General features: G+C 37.4%; 1 protein-coding gene across 4 annotated transcripts in view; it reads right to left on the bottom strand.

Moving 5' to 3' along the window:
* LOC126972695 (protein muscleblind) overlaps positions 1-21,836 on the bottom strand; it is a 147,511-nt gene that overhangs the window by 116,965 nt on the left and 8,710 nt on the right. For all 4 annotated transcript variants that reach the window (XM_050819593.1, XM_050819592.1, XM_050819591.1 and 1 more), the window contains exon 2: positions 20,190-20,763. In XM_050819593.1, the coding sequence (XP_050675550.1) occupies positions 20,190-20,378 (189 nt within the window). In that variant the 5' untranslated portion in view covers positions 20,379-20,763. The remainder of the gene's footprint in view (positions 1-20,189; positions 20,764-21,836) is intronic.

The following is a 21,836-nucleotide window of genomic DNA, read 5'->3' as shown; positions in this document are numbered from 1 at the left end:
TAGTTTTGAGTGTATTTGTTATATACAGTTATTTATTATTACTTATTACGATTAATTTTATTGGCTAATATTGTAACTATACATTTGGTATTATGAATAATCAGAATCAATACATAATTTTATAACGGACGTACACTGTAAGCGCGTTATCAGGCAGGCCTACGGCGCAAGTTGATAATCCTATTTCTGCGACAAATTAATATGCTCATCGGTAGCTGCGGCACGGCAGTAGATTACAAAGCATTCATAGCACATTGTATATTAAGTGTATTATCCAATTAAGCGGTTATTGTGCGTGTGCTAATCACAAGCCGCGGCAGGAGAGCCGGGGCTCGGCGCAAGCCCGCGCCACATAAGGATGGAGTTATAGCACGCTGCGATGGAGCGAGTGCGAGCTGGCGAACTTAATAGATTTTGTTGGTGCAGTATCCGACGCGGGCAGCATTGCGAAATAACTGGATTATCGTTCAAATTTGTGTTTCGTACACAAACCCGGCATGTGCCAGCTATGTTGATGAGAAAATCTATCGCGCTTATAATAATATAATGTTCTATCGACCCTATACTCGACTCACTAATCGCAATGATAACACACCGCACTTACACCACCGTTCATAATGGAATCATGTTTAGTAATTTGGTTCGGAGCACGCGATTATCTCTCATTTCAGCAGGTTAATTATTCCGAGAAGGTTTATTTTATTGTACCTACGTAGGTACTTGAATTCAATGCATTAATTTCACCCCGGTGGCTATTATTAATTATATAAGACGATACACAGTAGTTATGTATAGTGTCGTAGATAACCATTCCCGTAGACACACAAGCAGGCACTCAAAGCATTTACATTCGCATACATGAAATAAAAAACTGAATGCAGACAAAAGTCGAAAGGAAAATCATATAAATTTTATAAACCGTCTCAAAACGCTTTCGATTATGCACACAAATCGAGAGCAATTTATTGAGAGTTGAGCGAACAAACAAAAACGTCAGAATAATTAAAATCGGCGCAAACCATTAAAAGCGCAGTTTATAATAGGAGAGTGCACTGTGGAGGGTCCTTCATATAGGCAGTTAAAGAGTTGGAGGAGCGCACTTGAGCACGAGTAGCGGCACCTCGAGCCTGCTAACGAGGCCGCCGACAAACTCTACTCCACTCAACTCGCAACAAGCGAATCTCCCACGCGCCTACTAATCCCACCACACGGCATCGTCGACTAATTACGGACAATGTTAAAATGCGCACAAAGCGACTTGTTTGCATTGTCGGTTCCCCTGTCGCCGTTCTGTTAGAAAAATCTCACTGAGCTATCGATTCACGGAGGGAGGAAAGCGATAAATGTTTTAGTGTCGTCATAATAATATCCGATGGAACAACGAAGACGAACATAGAAAAGTAAGAAGAGAAGTGATTCATTTTATGTCTTTCCGTAAGTACTGTGGAAACAAAAAGTTCCATCGAGTTGAACGACCTCGCTGCTCAAATTCTTATTACATTACTGTAGCAACTAGTAATTATCATTAATTTGGGGCTACTTTCTTGTTTCAACTAATAACTCTCGCGGAAACCGTTTATAGCGATGCTTTCGAAACAATGGACAGAACAGGTTTAGTTTTTACGAAACCAGAGGCTCATGTCAAGATGTTCTTTGATAGAATCTCCAAACGAGAGCTCAAAAAGAGCTGATGATGCTGAAGTACCAATTTCTTATAACTGTTATTCAGAAAGGAAAACCGAAACATTTGAAAGTGTTAATTTATGAATTAAAACAATTGCGTGAATGTGTAGCAATAAATAAAGTTTTACGATTCGAATTCAAAAGAGGCAAATGCGTAATAATTGTTTTCTTTGGAACGGATCAACATTTCCGTTCGGAATAACGAGTGGCACAGATGTTATTGAGAAGTGCACGTCACGCGTCACCCGTGTTCGCGTTGAGTTGTGAATGTCTTCCACATGGCTGCGTCACCGCCGCTGCTGCGTGCCTGATCGACTGTTACAACAATCACTTGAACACGTTGTCTAGTCGCGGTGACGCAACTGCAGGAAGTGTTATTGTATTGGCTTATGGCAAAAGAGTGCAAAGGGCGAGTAAATCTTTGAGCGATGATGGTAAAGGAGTGTATTTACTACACCGGGTCACGCCATATGACCGTGCTATGAGCGTAGCGTCGTGGAAGAAACTTGAGACCCACTAAAACGTATCATACGACAATAATCATTGTGCTTTATGCAAGGCACGCCACAGTGTTAATGGGTGACGATAATAATTATAAAATAATTCTAATAATAATCCTATACATTTATAGATGGTATATTCAGCAATGGTATTATAATTTTAAAAACAAATACGAATAGTCAGACTATTTGTATTAGGATTAGTCTCACCCCTATATATAATGTTAACGTTTTAGTAGGTGCGGTCCACTTTAGTAAAATAGCACTCACGTTTCCATATTATATTTGTTAAACTGTTTACCAATTTGAATCCCGTCCGCTGGCGCTCTGGTGGAATTTTACATTTTAAAGCCATGATACATCAAAAGTGTCGCGTTCTGTTTTTTAGAATAAGCCCAATATGAATAGAAACGCGAATACAGTCCACATTTTGATGCGCGGCCGTCAGTTTCGCTGGTTTTAGGCTTTTATCACATACATGTGAGAAATTTCAAAGAGCAACGTTTGAGGTTCGGATAATGCTGTGTTTTTTACGTTTTAAAACGGATGAAGGGCGTCATCGTGTATTATATCTAATAAATTAAATATTGTTCTCATTTTATTTATTACGGAAGTCTAATCTAATATATAATAGTAGAACCTAATATTATTTAAAACATTTCGATATTTTTTTTAAAGTGATAATCCTCACTCCTGGGAACTCGAACGATTGGCTCAGTGGAACAGCGCACACCCGGAACGCGACACACGGGTTCGGGTTCGAGTCCCGCATCGTTCATAAATTTTGTATAAAAATTTAATTTGTGTAATCTTATTTAATTGTTGTTTTTATGTCAAGAGTTGCGCCTACCTACGATTTCGCTTGTCTTTACCGTTTGGGTGGCAACTTGACTTAGACCAACCTGAAAAAGGATTTTAGTCACAACTTCAGGGATTTTAATTTTACTGATTAAATGATTTTCTAAAAAAACATAATTTACCCCTTAAATCAAGAGCCACACGCCAATGAAAGGTCCGTCATAAATTGCCAGCCGTTATGAATGTGAGCAAGAACAAACAGACAGACAGATAATGCTGTTTTACATATTACAGGCAGACATTGACTAGGTTTTTATTATTTTTTGCATAAATATATTTTGACAATAGCGTTAGTCTTAATATTTCACCTCGAGTCACGCGCCCGAGCTGGTCGCGGCACCAAATTGGTTGCGCAACCAACCGGACAGCGGACCAGGTGAGTAACTCTCTATAGTATACATTTTGTTAGCGACTGGTTGCGCCACCGTGGTGTCCCAGTGAAAATTAGCCCTAAAATGCAATTCTGAGCCTTAATAGCATTATAAATCAAAAATCCCGTTGACTTCACGTGTCTCTTGGGCGCTTTTTTATGACAGTAAAGGACGAGACGAGCAGGACGTTCAGCTGATGGTAATTGATACGCCCTGCCCATTGCAATGCAGTGCCGCTCAGGATACTTGAAAAACCCAAAACAGTCTGAGCGGCACTACAATTGCGCTCGTCACCTTGAGACATGATGTCAAGTCCCATTTGCCCAGTAATTTCACTAGCTACGGCGCCCTACAGAACGAAACACAGTAATGCTTACACATTACTGCTTCACGGAAGAATTAGGCACCGTTGTGGTACCCATAATCTAGCCGGCATCCTGTGCATAGGAGACTACCACTTTCTTTCCATCTAGAATGCTAGAAGCCTATAGTGAACTGTGGATAAGTGAGTGTAATATTATGTGAGCATAAAAACAGTATATCAAGTAAGTTGGAAGTGATGGTCGGTAGTGCAGAAAAGATTGATAAAAGTAGATTTAAAACTTAAGTTTATAGAGCTATACCCATTCAAGGTATAGGAACTGCAGCACTACCACAAACCAGGAAATAGTTTGAATACAATACCTAGGTAAAAAAAAAGTTGTGGTCTCAAGCCACACGAGAGCTAAGTGAAAATTTCATCAAGGAGGGGTTTATAATACGGTATAAAACTATAGTTATTCTATATTTTAATGGAAAAGGAGGACGAGTGTACGAGTTCACCGCCGCCCACATTCTCTTGCAACACCAGAGGAATCACAGGAGCGTTGCCAGCCTTTAAGGAAGGTGGTACGGAAGGTGTACGCGCTTTTCTATTTCCATAAGGTAATAACATATATACAATATAATATAGAGTTTATAATTGTTTCTGCAATATTTTGGTAAATATTGCTCTCACTGATTGCGATCCCTTAGTCGACTCGAGCCGCCTTTATCGAACGACCGTTACATAGCCGAGCGTGACAGCTCAGTCTCATTCAATACCCGCAAAGGGCTCGACTCGCCTAAAGGTGATTTAATTTTAAAAATGGCTGCTAGATAATGTGACACGTACACCGCTAGGCTGAATATCAATTTGAGGTGGTTGTTACCAAAATAGAGCTATATCAACATGGGGAGCACAAGCCAGAGACTAGAGATTTGATGAACGGCAATACATCATGTTGGCCGTCGCTAGATAATATACGGGCAGCCGTCATCACCCTCCCCCCCCTCCCCCCTTGAAACGCGCGCTGCGATAATCAGTCAACACTACACGTTTACGCGTATGCTTGAGCTGTCACATTACAACTGCTAGAGTCTGGCTAGAGAGAGTTGGCACTGAAAAAGGGCGGCAAATAATCTTAGTGTACCTGCAACTAAATTACTATGAGAAAATTATAATTTGATTCAGTTAGTAGTATTATATTTAAGAGGGAATTAATATTTACGCAGTCAGAACTGATGCTATAAATTTAAAAGTTTGTTCGCCGCAAAAAAGCCACGTTCTCCTATATCATGGCAACGCTTCTTCACACACGGCCAATAAAACTAAGTCAGTTTTAGCTTCCGAAAAAGTACAAAGTACAACTCGTCACCCATACATATACCCCTGCACATAGCCCCGACCTAGCACCCTGTGATTTCTGTATTTTCCCCAAAATCAAAGATTTGGAGGTTTCAATTTCACCAATTCCGGAGAGGCAGTGATAGCGTTCAATCAGCATGTAGAAAACATGCCTTCGGTTCTGTGGTCCTCCTGTTTTAAAAAATGGTTCGATCGCATAAAAAATGTTTAACATGTCAAGGAGAGTATTTGAATAGCAATAAACATATTATCATAGGATTATAGGATACTTTTTCTTTTCGTTGAACTTGCCAATGATCTTAGGAACTTCACTTTTAATAGATTGAAATTTTTTCAAACTTCAAAATTTCAAACCCGAAAATAAACTATATTTATAAAGCAGCAAGCCTCCGTTACCCGTTACAAAGCCGAGGGTGACGGCTAAGTCTCAGTAAGTCCCTAAATAGCCAATAAAGAAGCGGCTAAAGAAGTTTTGAAATTTGAATCTTAATAGGAATATTTTATCACTCATGTTTCAATTCTCTCTGGATTCAATTCTTAACACCACACAGACGCAGTCATCGACATGTAGCTTGTAGCATGAAACGTGCAGGAAACAATAAAAACCACTTCGAGTTATTATCAAATGTCACTTTTAATAAACCACTTTTGTAGCAGGTTTATTTCGTCTAGCTCTATAATGGCGGTGTGAGCTTAGCGGACGAAGCGAGCCGGAGACATAGCCGAGTATGCTATTTAAATTTAATTATTATTATAGCAACGAACGTACAATTTCTTTTCAATCAATTAAGGATTTATGGATATGCTAAATATAGCAGTATCTGTCGACGATAGTTAAAATGAAGAATAAGTAAGAGACAATTAAGCTCGATACAACCGAATTTATATCGTGGCGAATCGATACAGGCAGTACTTTAGATAATTTATGTAAGGCAGTCGGTGGAGTCGATACAGCACCGGCGTAGTACTGCAATAACAATGGTTGACGTTTATTGGAATATATAGTCAAAGACAGTCCAATTCCATCCGTCTCATGAATAGTGCAGAGATAATGTATAGTGTTCAATGCCGTTACGGCTGTGAGCCGCATACCGTTGCTACCAAACGTTGGATCAATAATTCGGAATACGAAACGTCGGCACGGCGTCACGTGACAATGATGGCATTCTCGTGGCTTTCTCACAAGGCACGCTGCAGTGTTGCCAAAGTGCATGTAAGTGCGGGGGATGAGGGGTCCTTGTCTGCGTTCGAGTGGACAAAGCCCACGATGCGCGAGGGAACCGGTTATACTTGTTTATTTTGCACGCATTCCTGCCGACCGGCCGACTGCCAGCCATCGCTAGCGACCATACCCGCCGCTAACAATCCACTCCCGGACGAATCGGGAATAAGATTCGTACCATCAACGAATCACCTTGAACACATCGTGCTATTGTATTTCGAAGTGCAACTAAGTAACGCGAACATAATATCGCAAACGACGAGTTGGAACGTAGCGTCGGGGTTATTTGAATATATTAGGGAGAATCTCTTAGCTGCGAAATTATACTGGTTTCATGTCACGTCCACTATGAGAATTTACTTTAATTGGCAAATAATACGTAGGGCAATTAAGGACGCCACGGCGGGCGGTAAGCGCGCGTGACACGACTATACAATCCAAGTATTCAATTATGCAAACTAAGTAGTGAAAGAATAACCCTGGCTTATCTGCAATTGCAAACCATAGAGTTATATATCCGACCTAGCGCCACTAAAAGACCGCATGTTTTCCAAAACATTTATGCTGAATATTTTTTATAAATATTTCAGTAAATCAAGACCAATTAGCATGATTTCGTTAAAGCGTTCGCTCAGTTTATTGAATCGCTGTGAATGATAACATAAAGGCTGTTGCTTCAATGTGCCTTTCACTTTGATAAAATATAATATACCTCACAGCTCTTATTGTTAGTATAATTTGTTTTGAGCTACTTTCACCGTGTACAGAGAGAAAATATTTTAGTGTTTGTGTCTATATAGTTAGTTAATAATTATTGTACTTGGATTTATCTTTGCCAAACCAATAATAAGATAAGAGGTTTAAAAGTTGACTTTTATATTATTAATACTCTATTTCGTTCATAGCATGGTAATGGTATCAGACGATTTAGTAATATGGAATATGACACAATATGTGTTATAACGGTTTACAATTTTATTTTGTCATTTGAAAACGACTGAAATTATTCACTCACTCTGAATCAATAAATTTTTTCAAGTTTTACTGTATCATGCAATGGGACCAGTTTATGCTGTTCTCGGTTTAAAGGACAATTTTCAACCAAAAATCTTATAAAAATAACTAATAATATCACAACATAATAATACTAAATAGCTTCTATAACTTTAGGTACATTTAGTTATATTTTCTTTTAACAGTCAGTAATTTACTATCTTCGATAATATACCTATTATGCTTACATATAGGCTGAAGATAAAAATATGATACAAAAACATAACCTTAATACCATCAAACCAACACCACATAAAAGCTGTCACCAAATGTTAGTAAATCAAACCTTTCATTGAAACGCCCAAACAAAACCGATAGAAATTCCAAGTACATAAATTATCTGAAGAGAAGAATCGCTAAAGTGTTTTCGCGAGAGGATAAAAGAGTGACATGTCGAGATAGCGGCAGCTACATTTGGAGTGTCGCGGCGCTCGCCCTCGGGACCTCGCAATTGTCATGTAAAGCACCAGATTCTAACGTGACGCGGGACTGATTCTTGCCCCGGGCTGGGAGTGCACTTTCATGGATCGATTCAATGTCGATTCCCGTTATTTATTGTCCACAGCAACTGACGACAAAATTACTGTGTTAAGTGAACTTTCATACGACACGATCACGATAAGTCGTGAAGTTAGACGTCTATTTGAAAATGGTCGCTTTATCAACTGTTATGTTTGGATGAAATGGAAATCGCTATATTTTCTTTTTAAAGGAATTTTAATCCGCGTTTTTATCGTTTAAAGTTATTTTTAAAGGATTAAAACGCGTACATGCGTTACATTTCTATTATTAAATAATAATATTAATATGATACGCGTGACTTTTGCAAACGCGATTAACGAAGGGACTAAGGTTAAAAAGTATTTTTTTTTAATTAATAGTGTAACACTCGCGTTCATCAAATCAATTGAAATCTTACTATTGAAAATCATACAATTTCACAGTAACATGCACTAAACTGGCAAAGGGGCAAAAATTATAAAATATTGACGTTATATCTATACGGAAACCGCACAGAGAGCGAGCTTGTTGCCCAGGTTTTAATTTAAAATTAGCAACGGATCGAATTGAAATAAGACCATATGGAAAATCACACCAACACTTTTATATGATTAAGAATATCGTAAGCGAGCCGCTTTGTTCGATGTTCGCATATCTTTTATGTTGTCTAAACACAGACATGTTTCGACTACCGTAGCCCGTGGCAGTATGATTTTATTCATAACTCTCACACTAAAGTAATGCAAACTAAAAAAGGCAAGCCTGACGTAAGTGCTCTTTTCATCTACAAAGACAGCGACTTTGCTATGAAGTTTTAAATTAACATTAAGTATTCAAACATCTATTGCACTCAAGCTAATGTAATTAAACGTTGTAAATGGTTTAGCAGGAAGTACGGCGATAATATTGTTTATTAAGATTTACGTCGGGATTTCTGTGAATTTTGTTCTCGACGAGGTCTGTGAGTGACGTCACAGAACAGTACAACTGTCGACAAACTGTTCATCTAAATGTTTGAGATAATTCAACACCTAGACACTGTGTTAGTTTAATCTTGTTATTCAAACATTAGTGAACGATAACTCTGAGCAAACTTTGAAAATGTTATATAATTGTTATTATCCTTATTTTGACGACAGGCAAATTCAATGTCCCTACATTGAATTTTCCTCACTAGATTTTTTTTAATTTTTGTATGGAATAACTAGTCAAATATTGAAAGGGTTATCCTAGTCATGAGTAATCACCAGCACCCATAGTGTTTTGCAAGCAGTTGGATAGATTTAATTACATGAAAAGACACGCCTAACTAAAATTACATTCCAACATCATTTCGTTGATATAATTGTTGTGAATGATGAAATTAGTTAAAGCTCTATCAAAGCGTTCCCTTCTTTCGGTCTTCATTCGCACCAATAATTTGCTTTTTTCAGGCAACTGGCATTACAATCAGATTTCCATAGACAATGCTATGTCACAGTCTTGCTAATGAAATTATTTCTGTTTTAAGTTTATGTTTTAAATTTTTTCAGAAATGCATATGTTGATTGTATTGGTGATTTATTTATTGACATATTATTTTTATATACAATACTTTGCGTCTACAAAAATATACGGTGAAAGTCACTTTCTATTCGGATCCTCTACTAACTCCTAAACCTAGGCACGTTTAAATAAAAAAAATACATAAATCCTATTAGTACTACACTTAATTATGAACAAATTAATAAAACAGTACAAAGCCTGCTCATTTCTTAAAACAATAACCCCCTTATTCATAATGGTCCGCTAACATTAAACAGCCGCTTAGGAGTGTTTTTTCTCATTGTGACTTAGGTCAATAGAAGAAGACAGAGTGAGAATTAGTAATGCTTTAAGTTAGCAGACTATTATGAATAAGGGGGTAAATCGTTATAAATCTTATTTCAGTAGAATTCAAAATAAGTATATCGCGTCCTAAATATAAGCCTGCGTACAGCTACGGGTGTGAGGTAGCAACATAAAAGTAATAATATGTTTGATTTATCATACTTAAGTCGGCATCATATGGCGTTGGTCTCCATACAATTATTAAGAGAAAAATTTAAAGAGATATACATTTTAACTGTTGCCTCTCAATATATTCTTGATAATGTTATTAAAGTACTGTCGACAAAATTGAAACAGTCATAATAAACAAGTAGGTAAGTACTTTTTTGTATGTTTTATGATTCTGAAGGAATTATCAACAAAGTTGATCATGAAGCAATTTTATCGGTGGTACATAGTCACATAAGCGAATTTTCTAGAAACTGTGATAAACATAAAGTTGACACAGAAACGAACAGAAACTTGTTATGCCTACTACTCGCTTAAGTACAGTTAGTAAATCCTTTTTCGCTGATGTATAATATGCTTTTGCACAAATATTTTACAAAATTTTATGAAAAAAAAAACGTTAAAAACGTTAATGTGATAAAGGTACTAACATAAATGTTTTTCTTGATGGCACCACAAATTGGAAATGGAGTGACCACCCAAAGGCTATTTAATTAATTTTATTGTAATGAAAAAAAAATGGAAGCACACTGAGTTTCTTGAGCTAGTTCTTCTAAGGTCTGAAGATAGTTTCATATATTTCCAAATGGGTGGAAAATTTTACCGTTTATATTCAAATTCAAATATTTTTATTCAAAATAGGATGTGACATCACTTATTGAAAGTGAAAAACTACGACCTATTCTTAAACGAATGCCTCAGACCTGAGAAGAATGGGCGCAACAAACTCAGCGGACTTTTTTTCATCAAAAAAAAATATGTTTTTAAAGTAATATTGTACAATTAAACTTATTATTTAATAGCCTGAGGGCGGTCGCACAGAAACGTTTTTTAAAAATTCTTTTGAATAACGTAATACTTTTGATTTGAACATTTTCTGGGATCTTGTTGTAAAAGCAAATACATCGCCCCACAAAAGACTTACTGACTCAACTTAGCCGAGTATTATGGTTATGACAGTTTCTAGCAAATTCACTTATGTTATGTGCCTTTGAACATACATTATATTATCAAGAAAATATTGAGAAGCAACAGTACAGATAAAGTTATTTATACTTATTTGAATAAAAGTAATTGAATTTGAAAGTAGTTGATATTTGGAACGGTGTCGGCAAGTTCTAGGAAGTGATCAACGAAGCCGGTGCGTGGGTGGTGGTGGTAAGTGTCAAGGCTGCGGGTGATACACTCTGCATGCAAATAAGTACAGATAAAGTCGCTCTCATTACGCTCGACACTCGACTCCAGAAACATTACGAAACCCTTTGAGACACCCTAACTTTATTGGAAGCCTCGTGAAGGTTAATGTTGTAAAATAGCTCACGTTGCCATGGTAACGCGCGAAACATCACGCACACTTATAGCACCATTACATTTCACCATTTTGTTATTAGGATGTGGCTCATTTAAGATTTGAAGACAAATTCGACGGCCTGGCTGTATTATTAAGCTTAAAAGGACATTAAAATTAATACAAAAAAAACAAAAAAAAATTAAGTGAATATCACCGACTAAATTGTTTGTTATACTGAGCGTTAAGCTAAAATACTTCTTGGATCATCCCTCATACCGCCACTAGGTAACTTAGCGAATCGTAAAAATATATAGGTAGGATCTATTATCCTTAGACTGTGTGACAGCAGCTGTGATCATGTCGAAAAAAATTGGGTCGAACCTCTATGTTCAGCAAACGCACGCACACTAAAACAAGGTGACTGACATATCGCGAGTGTAAGACGTAGCTGTCGTGCACAATCAAGTAACGAACCTGACCTGTTATGATGCGTTGCAAGAAGCTGTATCTAGCCGTATAAATTATCTAAGGATCTATAATTACATATTTTTCATCCATGAAAAAAATAATCCTAGTTTATTATTTTTATACAAGGCTTACGGTCAGCTAGAGACTATTTATGTGATTTAGCAGTAAGCGTCGAGAGACAATGCTCTGTACAGCGTCACCGTTTAATTAAAGGGCGAGGAGGGGTGGCCACGGCGGAGCCCGGGACTCTGAGATCAGCGTATAATGACGGCGCAATATCGGATGAAATGCTCGGCATGTAGGAATGTGCGCCGCCCGCCTCATCGACTCATCGCGAACCATTCCCGGTATTTTTTATTGACGTCTCTCTATGTGTATGTTAATTGTTAGACTGTTCGGCATTCATTAGACCGCACACCCACAATATACTAGCGTATAGGCGAACAACGCGTGCAACAGTGAAGAACATATCTAATGGAGATACAGCAAGTCGTAAGCAGTCAGCCACGATTGGAATAAGCTCCTTAGTATTTTAAATATTAAACCACTACCTTGATCACGCAATATCTTAAACCCCCAAAGATTAACACCACGATCCGTCCTGCGCTGCCCTCATTCAACGTATTCCGCCGATGTTGAGCAGATCGTAAGTCCATCTTGTGTCCACCTACCAACACTGCATCTTCCGGTACGTGGGCATTCGAGGACTTAAGTCTAGTCATAAGATAGCGTGTATGAACAAGAAGGGCATCAGACCGAAAACGCGAAGTGAAGTAACAGAAAATGGAGTCAGTAGACACTAGACGGCAACAGTTTAGATCGAGATAAGAGAATCTACATTGTACGTCTGAGAGATACAGCGTGGCGATAAGTATTAGAGCGGCCGCGGCGTTGAGAAAGTATAACTGAAAGTAGAATGAAAGTTTATGAAGCCGGGAGCACTAACTAAAAATATACTCCGGCTAATGGACACGCCACGACACTATTTTTATTCGTGGACAGATTAAATATAGAAAGTGGCGTTTTGGAGCTCTTATAAGGAGAGACGGGGGCTCATCGCATATTTATAACGATCAAATGTATTTTAGGACTACAAGTAATGCAATGGAAGTTAGAAATGCAATTGTAGTGGTATTTAATTCATGGACAAGATATCCTTTGTTGCTTAAAAAAATATTTTCAATCATTTTTCAGCACCAGTATCAACGTACACTATTATTAATTTCCATCAGATGACCTGAAAAGACATTTGTCCTCCTATTTCAATCAAAAAGAATATTCAGAACGCAGGTATTATTGAGAGGTCTTGGTCAGAGATTTTAGTACACTCACGTTTACGACTTAGGCACAAATATAATCCTTTCTCTATCTATTTCCAAATAAAAGAAAAAAATAAATAAAAAAAAATCTATGAGACATGGGTGCCTTTAAAAGGCCGTACACCATACCATTAACATCATCAGTTTACTGACAAACATTTTGTCCTTAATGAAAACTTTGAACTGAATTCAACTTCCCAAATATGCGTTATTTTACAGGGAAGTTAATGACTTTCAAAAGCAACTTAAATACTATATTGGTTTCATTGAGATAACCAATCAAGTAATAACTGTAATAAAATAGAAACGGCTTAGCGCGGATATAGGTTAGGTACAAGTAGTCTACGACTCAGATCGAAGTGCAATTTGAACGGCGTGTGGCGAAATCGGAGATCGAACGAAACGTGACACCTCGCTTATAGCGCGATATGAAAGTTGGACACGTTATTAAATTTTTGCAACGGATCGTACTTTATTTTTGCGCAACACAATCAAAAATACAGCAACCGAAATATTATTGTCATCGAGTTGAACACGGAACGGTTGTTTATAACACTTGAAACAAGCGGAAGCAAACGCAAGCAATTAATTGAAGCACGCTGCCGTTTAATCCAGGTCAGATTAAGTGATTTTTTTTTACTTATAGAAACGATAGCATGCGACGAGAGTGCCCAGAGCGTTGCACAAGTTAATGAACGTTCGCGAGTGGAAAACAGTCGAGGCTTGATTATTTATATTCCTATCAGAGCATTGTGGTCCGTGCTCGACTGCCTTTTTACATTATCCTATAACAGAGATGTCTCGGAGATAATAACGTATCTTCATAATGCAGTCTGTCAACCGCGTGAGTAGTGCTGAATGGACAGAGCTTTGTGTTCAATATGTACGGGTGTATAGAATCACGGTAAGTACGGGTATGTCGGATCGTCTCGGCCGCGTCTGCGTTAGATCTGATCCGGCTTATAGACGTAGGCAAACAGAGCCTTACACGTGCCCTTGTCCGTGTGCGATAGTCACACGTTCACAATGAACACATATTAAAATGCTTATAGCATGCGGATTTGAACTATTGTGTAACTCATGTTTATTCTCAAACAATATAGATTACTATTACTGACGTGAATGGTTTAATAAATTACTAAACTACTACCGCTCCATAAAACGAGGTTGAGCTGTGTGAAAAAAACAAAAAGCTCTCAAATCGTTTTTATTCTTAATGATTCATAAAATTTCGTAGTTATCGGCGATGACTTGCAGCTATTGTGGTGGTGTAATTTTGTTCGAAGTGAAAAAGTAAACAGCGCTTTAAAACGAAAACAGCACTGGCGCGCCTAGAACATTTTGCAACAGTCAAACTGAAAAACTATATGAACTCTGTGTTCAGAAGTGATGAGACGGCACGCGGGCGGAGGCTCTCGACTCACCGCAAAGTTCACAAACTGTGAAACAGTCCCGCGCGGCGAACAAAACGAGACTCCAGATTACTGCCCAGTTTTAAATGCTCCAAATGTTCTGCTACGGAACACTTAGCCCAACCTCTACAAACATCCGAGCACTGGATCCCTCCGCCTCTACTATCGATTTCAAAGCAATACTTAAGTTAGTTTTACCCTTTTGACACAAAGCAGACGAAAGCCCCAGTCATTGGTTCGGGAGTTTTTCAATTATTTATTTCGCAAAGGCGATCCACGACGCCGTGGTCGTACGACTTAAAAAAGGCAAAACAATAATCAACGAGGGAACTGAATATCTTGGAACATTATATGTTGAAAGCTTTTGTCTTGCAACGGTGTACTCAAATAACAAATACAGCTCCTATGAATAAAGATTCTTTGGACTGACTGCGACTCGCGAGGAAACTGCTAATGAATTGGCGATGTATTGATTCATCGGAATGTGATTTGAGATATATGTCGTTGACAGGATTAGATGCCGTATCCACTTCAGCATTCCAGCGTGACGACAATAGCCGCGTAGTTGTAACTGGGGTTCAACCATAGACCAAGTATAGTAACTAGACTAATTATAAATAGCTTCCGTCTCACTCACACGAGAAAAAGAAAAACTTATGCGAGTCTTGTGTAAAGATATGAGATAGAGTGATTAGATTTTTTGTTTCGCCATGCGTGCCGGTTTTTTTAAGGTCAGCACACCCTATGTGCTAAACAAACTTGACAGCACTGCACAGATATTTTGTTTACTTTTATTTGCGTCTAGAAAAATAGTTATTATTGTTGTGAAACGTGTGAAATCTCCACTATTTATTCAACATGAGTGACAATTTTAAGTAGAATCGAAGGAAATATGGTGCAATGTTGTGTTTTACGATGTAAAAGTGATAGTGAAAGAACACTTGTGTTATATTATGTACCTATTTTGCCTATATATGTATAGGATATTATCTGCCTCATATTGGCCACGCCAAGCCGATGCAGATGTCTAGTTACTAAACTTGGTCTATGGGTTCAACAATGTGGGGAGAGACAACAACTTATCTACCTACACGTCTGTTTGTTCTCTTTGTATGACATTTGGGGAGGTTATAACAAAAAATGATAAGAATGAATTATTCATAGAACTTTTATTCTTATAAGTCGAGCATTCTTAACACATTGATTTTAATACCTAAGATGAAGAAGGTACTACTTGACTGATACTTGGCTGTTAAAGTACAGTACTTACATATTATGTATGCAATATTTGCATTGGAAATTAAGTTACTGTTTTTTATAGGAATATCTTAAGTGACTTGATGTCGGCGTGTCGTTTAGTGCAGGCCATGTCTTCTTAAACTGACCATAATATGTACTCTAAGATGTTCAGATCTGAGCTAGACGAAGACTAGTCTTCAGCTCTTATATAAAGTCCGGATCAATGACTGGACGTTATGGTCATCAAGCTTGGAAAACAGTTTTAATTACTATGTTATTTATATTAATAATGATAATTGTTACCAAAATTTGATAAAAATTAGCAGCTGCTCAGTACTAATAATATAGTCATAATAATATTGAGAAAAACGTATCGTAGAGCAACTCGGGTCAACTTTCACAATTTAAATGTCAACGCCTACACTACGTTAGACCAAAAATATGTCATTCAATATTTGCATAATCTGTTACTCTGTCATTTAGTTGTGTGTGAAAAACTTTATTGTGGCTTGCAATCTTTCATTTAAATATTCACTCCGATGCGCATAAGAGTTAACCAGTATTTTTATCGGATAAGAGTCGGGTGTCACCTGAGAAGAACTTTTACAAAAAACAAATAAAAATTACTTTACGATAAATCAAAAGAAAAAGAAACTAATGTTTGTTTACGGCATAACAGCTCAATACAACTGGTTTAAAAAATGTGATTTGTCGATTTAACTTTATTAACAGACTCAAACTACCAATATTCCAAAGGCTAATATTTTGGTATTTCTATATGTACTTACTTTTATAAATATGATAAAAACATTAAAGAAATAAAAACCTTTTTCTCTTAATGGTGATTTTCATTATTATAACACTTGAAATAAGGGATTGATTGTTACTAATTCTAGTAGGCTTCATAAGATACATAATAGCTTTGAGGGTAAATGTATACACTTTTATAATAAAGTCCCAGCCACTGTTACGCATTATCTATAAATAAATTTAAATGTTTTAATAAAAAATGGCTCTGTCGTAAATCCTACTACCTACTCCACAGCTGAATATCTAAGTATCTAAGCCTGGGACTAGATTATTATTATTTTATAGCAATAGCAATGACAGTACAATATTGTATATTTTATTAAAAAGAGTGCAAAAAAAGAATGCTGGGAGAGTTTCTTGCGCCGCTTGTTCTCTCTCAGAGCGCCATTTGTTTCCGAAGCGGTAGTAGTATCTAGTAAATTAGAAATGACATCAAATTTGAGAAAATAAATGCCTTTTTCCTTTTAAAGTACCTATACTCTTGATAATACACAATAAATTCCTTATGCTATAATTATAATAATTGTGTTAATGACGACTACGAATAAATGTCTCATGCAATAATATCCTCATAACATATTATTATGAATAATCAGACGTAATAATCGTTATTATATTTCCGCTCAATATTTAGTTGAGACACAATCATTTCACATAATATAATTTCAGCTCATCCAACAGACTTTATTCTAAATTTAAAAGATATTGTGATGATTTAAAAAAAAATACAAACGCGTTTTTAAATACTTTAACTGTAAAGTAAATAAGTTAAAATTCGGAATAACTGTTACAATAATATGTAGTAGCAAAAGTGTGCGATTTATAAATTTTTCGGCTCTTTAAATTACTAACGAGTTTTTAAAATTTCATATGATCATAACAAATTTATTTTATTATCAAGTCTTTTTTTCATAGACATACTATGCATAATATTTTAGAATTGATAATCAAAGTCACAAATCTTCTAAATTATCTTACCAATCGTGTTAATATGTATTATATAATATATCTTACAATCATACGGCCAAGTATTCATTGATCTATATAATTAATATAGGCGAGCTACAGTGAAGCGTGGCCGGGTTTAACTACTACATAGGTAATACATCAATCACTTCTATAATCTGTGTGCCTCCTGCTGTCGTAGCAGCACAGACGGATATGGCCAAGGTCCTGATTTACATCCTTCTCTTCTTCCACTCACACTAACGCTTTCATACAAGCTCCCTCGTTCTCGGCCCCTTATTCGTATCAGCCGAACGCCAGGGTCGTCCATTCCCAACACTTTCATACACATTCGTTCTATTATTAACAGTTGAGTCGATGACTGCTGCTGTCTGAGAGCCAATGTTTTTGTCGATTACCTTAAAAGATAGTTTGTTAAGTATCTTTGCGAGGACAGGCTATTACTATCAAACTAGAATTAATAATAATAATAAATATACTATGGCTAAGATTGCAATAGAACAGGAAAACTCTCAATTAAACGTTGGATCCCACATAAAATCGCGTCAAAAGAAACACCAAATCGAGCACATATGACATCACTCGCTCATTTTAAGTATTCAACCAAATTGGTTAATGGTTGCTTCTTTCAAATACAACAAACCCACGCGGCAACTAGCCGTGGCTCTTCGTTTAAGAGTAGGCGATTAAAGTGTCCATTGCTGTTAATTACAATCATCATTTAGAAATCCACATAGGATTAAAACCAGGGCCGAACAAATGCTGTGGGTATGACGAAACTGAACACCACGTCATCTCTTCAACATTACGTAATTCTCGACATAAAAGGTTCCATTGACCAAAATGGTTTTTGAAGCTTGTACAAGTTTTTTAATGTTAAAATTTATTTTTAGTAAGGTATATAATTACACAAATGTAAAATAAAATGAATTAACATAAATACAACTTTCGTTGCAAAACGGGTGAGACATTAACGAGTTTCGGGAAATTTTTGGATCACTAGTCGTTTTTTCATGAATACTGTATTGTGAATGATCTTATCCTTAACTGATACTTCAGCAGAAAAACGTTCGAATGCTAACATTTAATCAACTACTTGTCGCATCAAAGAGCTGGAGCATTCATTACTAACTAAAGGTTTCGGGTTACGTTTGTGGATACTTATTACGAGTGGGCGGGGTAAAGCGTAAGGCAATAATCTTGGTTTAATCAACATAACACGTGGCCTAATCAAATATGACACCCTCGTCACATTGCGTAATTGAAGACTATATCACAGGAGACTGGGACACGCCTGTACTCAGCTGGGGAATAGTTGCTTCATCAGCTTAATATAGTATTCTTATCTCAGACTATGAAGAGAAACAAAGAAGCAATTAGTATCACGACATTGGTTCTGGGATGAAATTGACTACAATAATATAAACACGGATAGCGAAACAAAACGTACGTCAAATTCAATTTGGATTTATTGTTATAAAGACATTACTGCTAACTATCCGAATTAACACATCATTGTTAGCAAATCACTTGACTGTCGCGTATTGTTATTATTATTATTTCTGTATCAATTACAATGAACTTAACATCCTAGTTTTTGTTGATAATCTGTGCCAAGTAAAATTTAGCCCCGTTATCTTTATGATTGTGAAGGTTGTGTTTTTTCGAAAATGGCTAACAAAATAAGCCTTGACGGATTTAAAATCCACAGCAAATTGCTATGCGAATAAACGAAAAATATACTGAAAAATCTATAAAAGTAATACGGATGAAAGTCGAGAGAATGGAAAGATAATCTCGTGACAGCAAAGGCATTCTCATTGTATGGGACGTGTGATACCACGATGCACAAAGCTGGCACAATACAAGTCTATTCTCCCATTGTTTAACGTCTCGGACTAAACACGCTGGCTTTAAGCGAATTACGCCGCTGAACTTCAAATATATCAGAGTCGAGATAATATCAGCTTTGAAGCTAACGCTCACAAAATATTTAACAGTACTTTGTTCCAAATAATAACAAGAAAATTGTCGAAGGAGTGTTACGTTGAAGGATTTTGTATAAATATAAATACGTTAAGGGTTCGATCACGTGTATAAAAGTCGGCAGCGTCTGTCAGTAAACGAAGGCAGCCACGAAGCCTCAGCCACTTTATCTCATGATCGTGTTATTCAACCGAGCAGCCGAGTAAAATATGACGGGAAATATTAAGAAGGCAGGAGTGTCTCATATTGTCCTTTGTTTTCAAAACGTTTTGAAAAAAATATAAGGAGACTCTAGTTATAATCTTAAAGTTATGTATAAGTTAGTAATATGTATGAATGCTTGTCACTTTTATAGCAGGCATCTCTTGTTATCAGGTTTTTTTGGCCACACTGATAACAAAATATCACGTAACGCGCTCGGAGTTTGATTAATAACCGTTAGTGTATTTGAAAAACATTTAGCTAAAAGAGCTCATATTCCTTAAGTAAGCAAGACATTCTATTTGGCAAACCTAATATCTAATCAGTGACTGCGTTGATTAATTTCGACATCAAGGTATGATGAGTAAGCTTTGAATGAGTTTCGATACGTTGACCAATTATTATTACATAAAATATACCTAGAATGGTAGACAGCGGCGGCGATATCAAATTGAGGCCGATGACGTCATTTATACTAGCCATATAATTAAGGTCAGTGCTCGAAATAATGGCAATGTAAATGTTTCATTACTCTGTAATCAATTAGCAGTATTTGGTCAATTTTATGCTTTGTTTTGTAGTTATGAAAACGGTTGACAGTTTTACCTTAATGCTGTCGTAGCAGGCGGTTACTCTTCCATTCTGCACTTCAACGGTGGTTGGGGGGTGAGCGAACTTGCACTCGTTGTCCGGCCTCGAGCACTTATTCCGCTGGTACTCGCGGCACACCTCCAGCTGCAGCCAGCGCGAGTCCTTGCCGTTGAGCAGGCTGTTCATGTTGACCATGGTCGCCATAGTTAATAGTTCTCAGATTGCAGTATCCGCACAGTTATGCAGTACAAGTGCGGCGCATAGGCGGCGTAGGGCGGCCGCGCCCGAACTCGGGCTTCTCACACGACCGATTTACGTCACTAGTATAGCGCTCGCGTACCTTTCACTTTACACTTTTAGACAAAGAATTTCACGAGATATATTTAATAATCTTAGTATTACGTTAGGACACCGAAGTTGCAAGATTAGGCAATGAATGTATAGTTTAGATTCACACGCGGTGGTATCGCAGTATTAGTACGCGGCAGGAGAGGGATTAGTTTAGCAGACGTGACGTGTTTGGTGCGCGAGCATGGCGGCGGCGAGGAAGCGGTGGCTCGGCGGCAGCGGGCGGTGCGGGCGGGACACTCTGTGGACAACACACGGTGGTTAGTGATGGAGCAGACATGGTGAAGACAGGCACAGCAGGCGCCTGGCTATCAGTACAACGAAACAAACATAAACATCTAATGGTACTAATAATTATTTGTGGGCTAAGGCCTCCTAGTTGTTCCAACGGACATCTCCATCATCAGCATCTCCCCTAAACCAATTCTATGAAATCATCGATGCCCTTGAGGAAGAGGCTTTAACGAGTTTCGATGGGAATTTATGTCCTCCACGATGCTGGCTTCTCTCAGTTAGTAGTTTATTTGTATACGCTTAGGATGTAACAAGGACTTTACGAGACAGAATCTATAATATATGCAGTGTACCATTAGTAGGACCTAATATTTTTCCATTTTTTACCTATTGTTCCATGAAGTCTTAATACACCAAAGATTCAAAAAAGGATTATATAATATTATTTATCGAAATATAGTTTAGTGTTTACTGGGTAATTAGGATAATTTTTGATTCATTCAGAAGAATTATATATTCGTTTAGAGGCACAACTGCTTGCTACGTAGAAACAAAGAGCCACGCCTATGAGCTCGATAATTTACTGTTCACAGCTTCACGTTCACTTCAATCTGAGTTTCAATGTTTTAATACAACGAGCCAGTAGCGACAGGTGAGCAATGTGTGGCGTGCACATTTGGGACAGGTGTCGCGCCAATAATAACACTCGTCAGCCGACCGTACCCGAATACTCCCCACTGAAACACCGAAATGACCATGGTAATTAACAGTCACATAAAACATAAACAAATACACACAAGTGTGTCAGGAAAGCGAGCAGTATATAAAAACGTTGCTCAATAAAAATGACTGGTAGATGTGTTGTATTATAACAGCCGGAAAAATTGTATGTGTGGGCGCCGTGAGAGGACACGTGACGGCTTGGGGCCGAGAATAGGGAAAAACTTGTGAAACCAAATCCTATCGTAATGTGCTATTTAAAGCATAACCCAGTTGAAAATAGCTCCCGGTGTGCGACCACGCAACGCAGCGCCGCGCTAACATCGTACATAATCTTCAAATTTTATTTCTGATGTAAAT

The sequence above is a fragment of the Leptidea sinapis genome, chromosome 27, assembly GCF_905404315.1.
Source record: "Leptidea sinapis chromosome 27, ilLepSina1.1, whole genome shotgun sequence".
Lineage (NCBI taxonomy): Eukaryota > Metazoa > Arthropoda > Insecta > Lepidoptera > Pieridae > Leptidea > Leptidea sinapis.
This window is presented reverse-complemented; position numbering and strand designations above follow the sequence as displayed.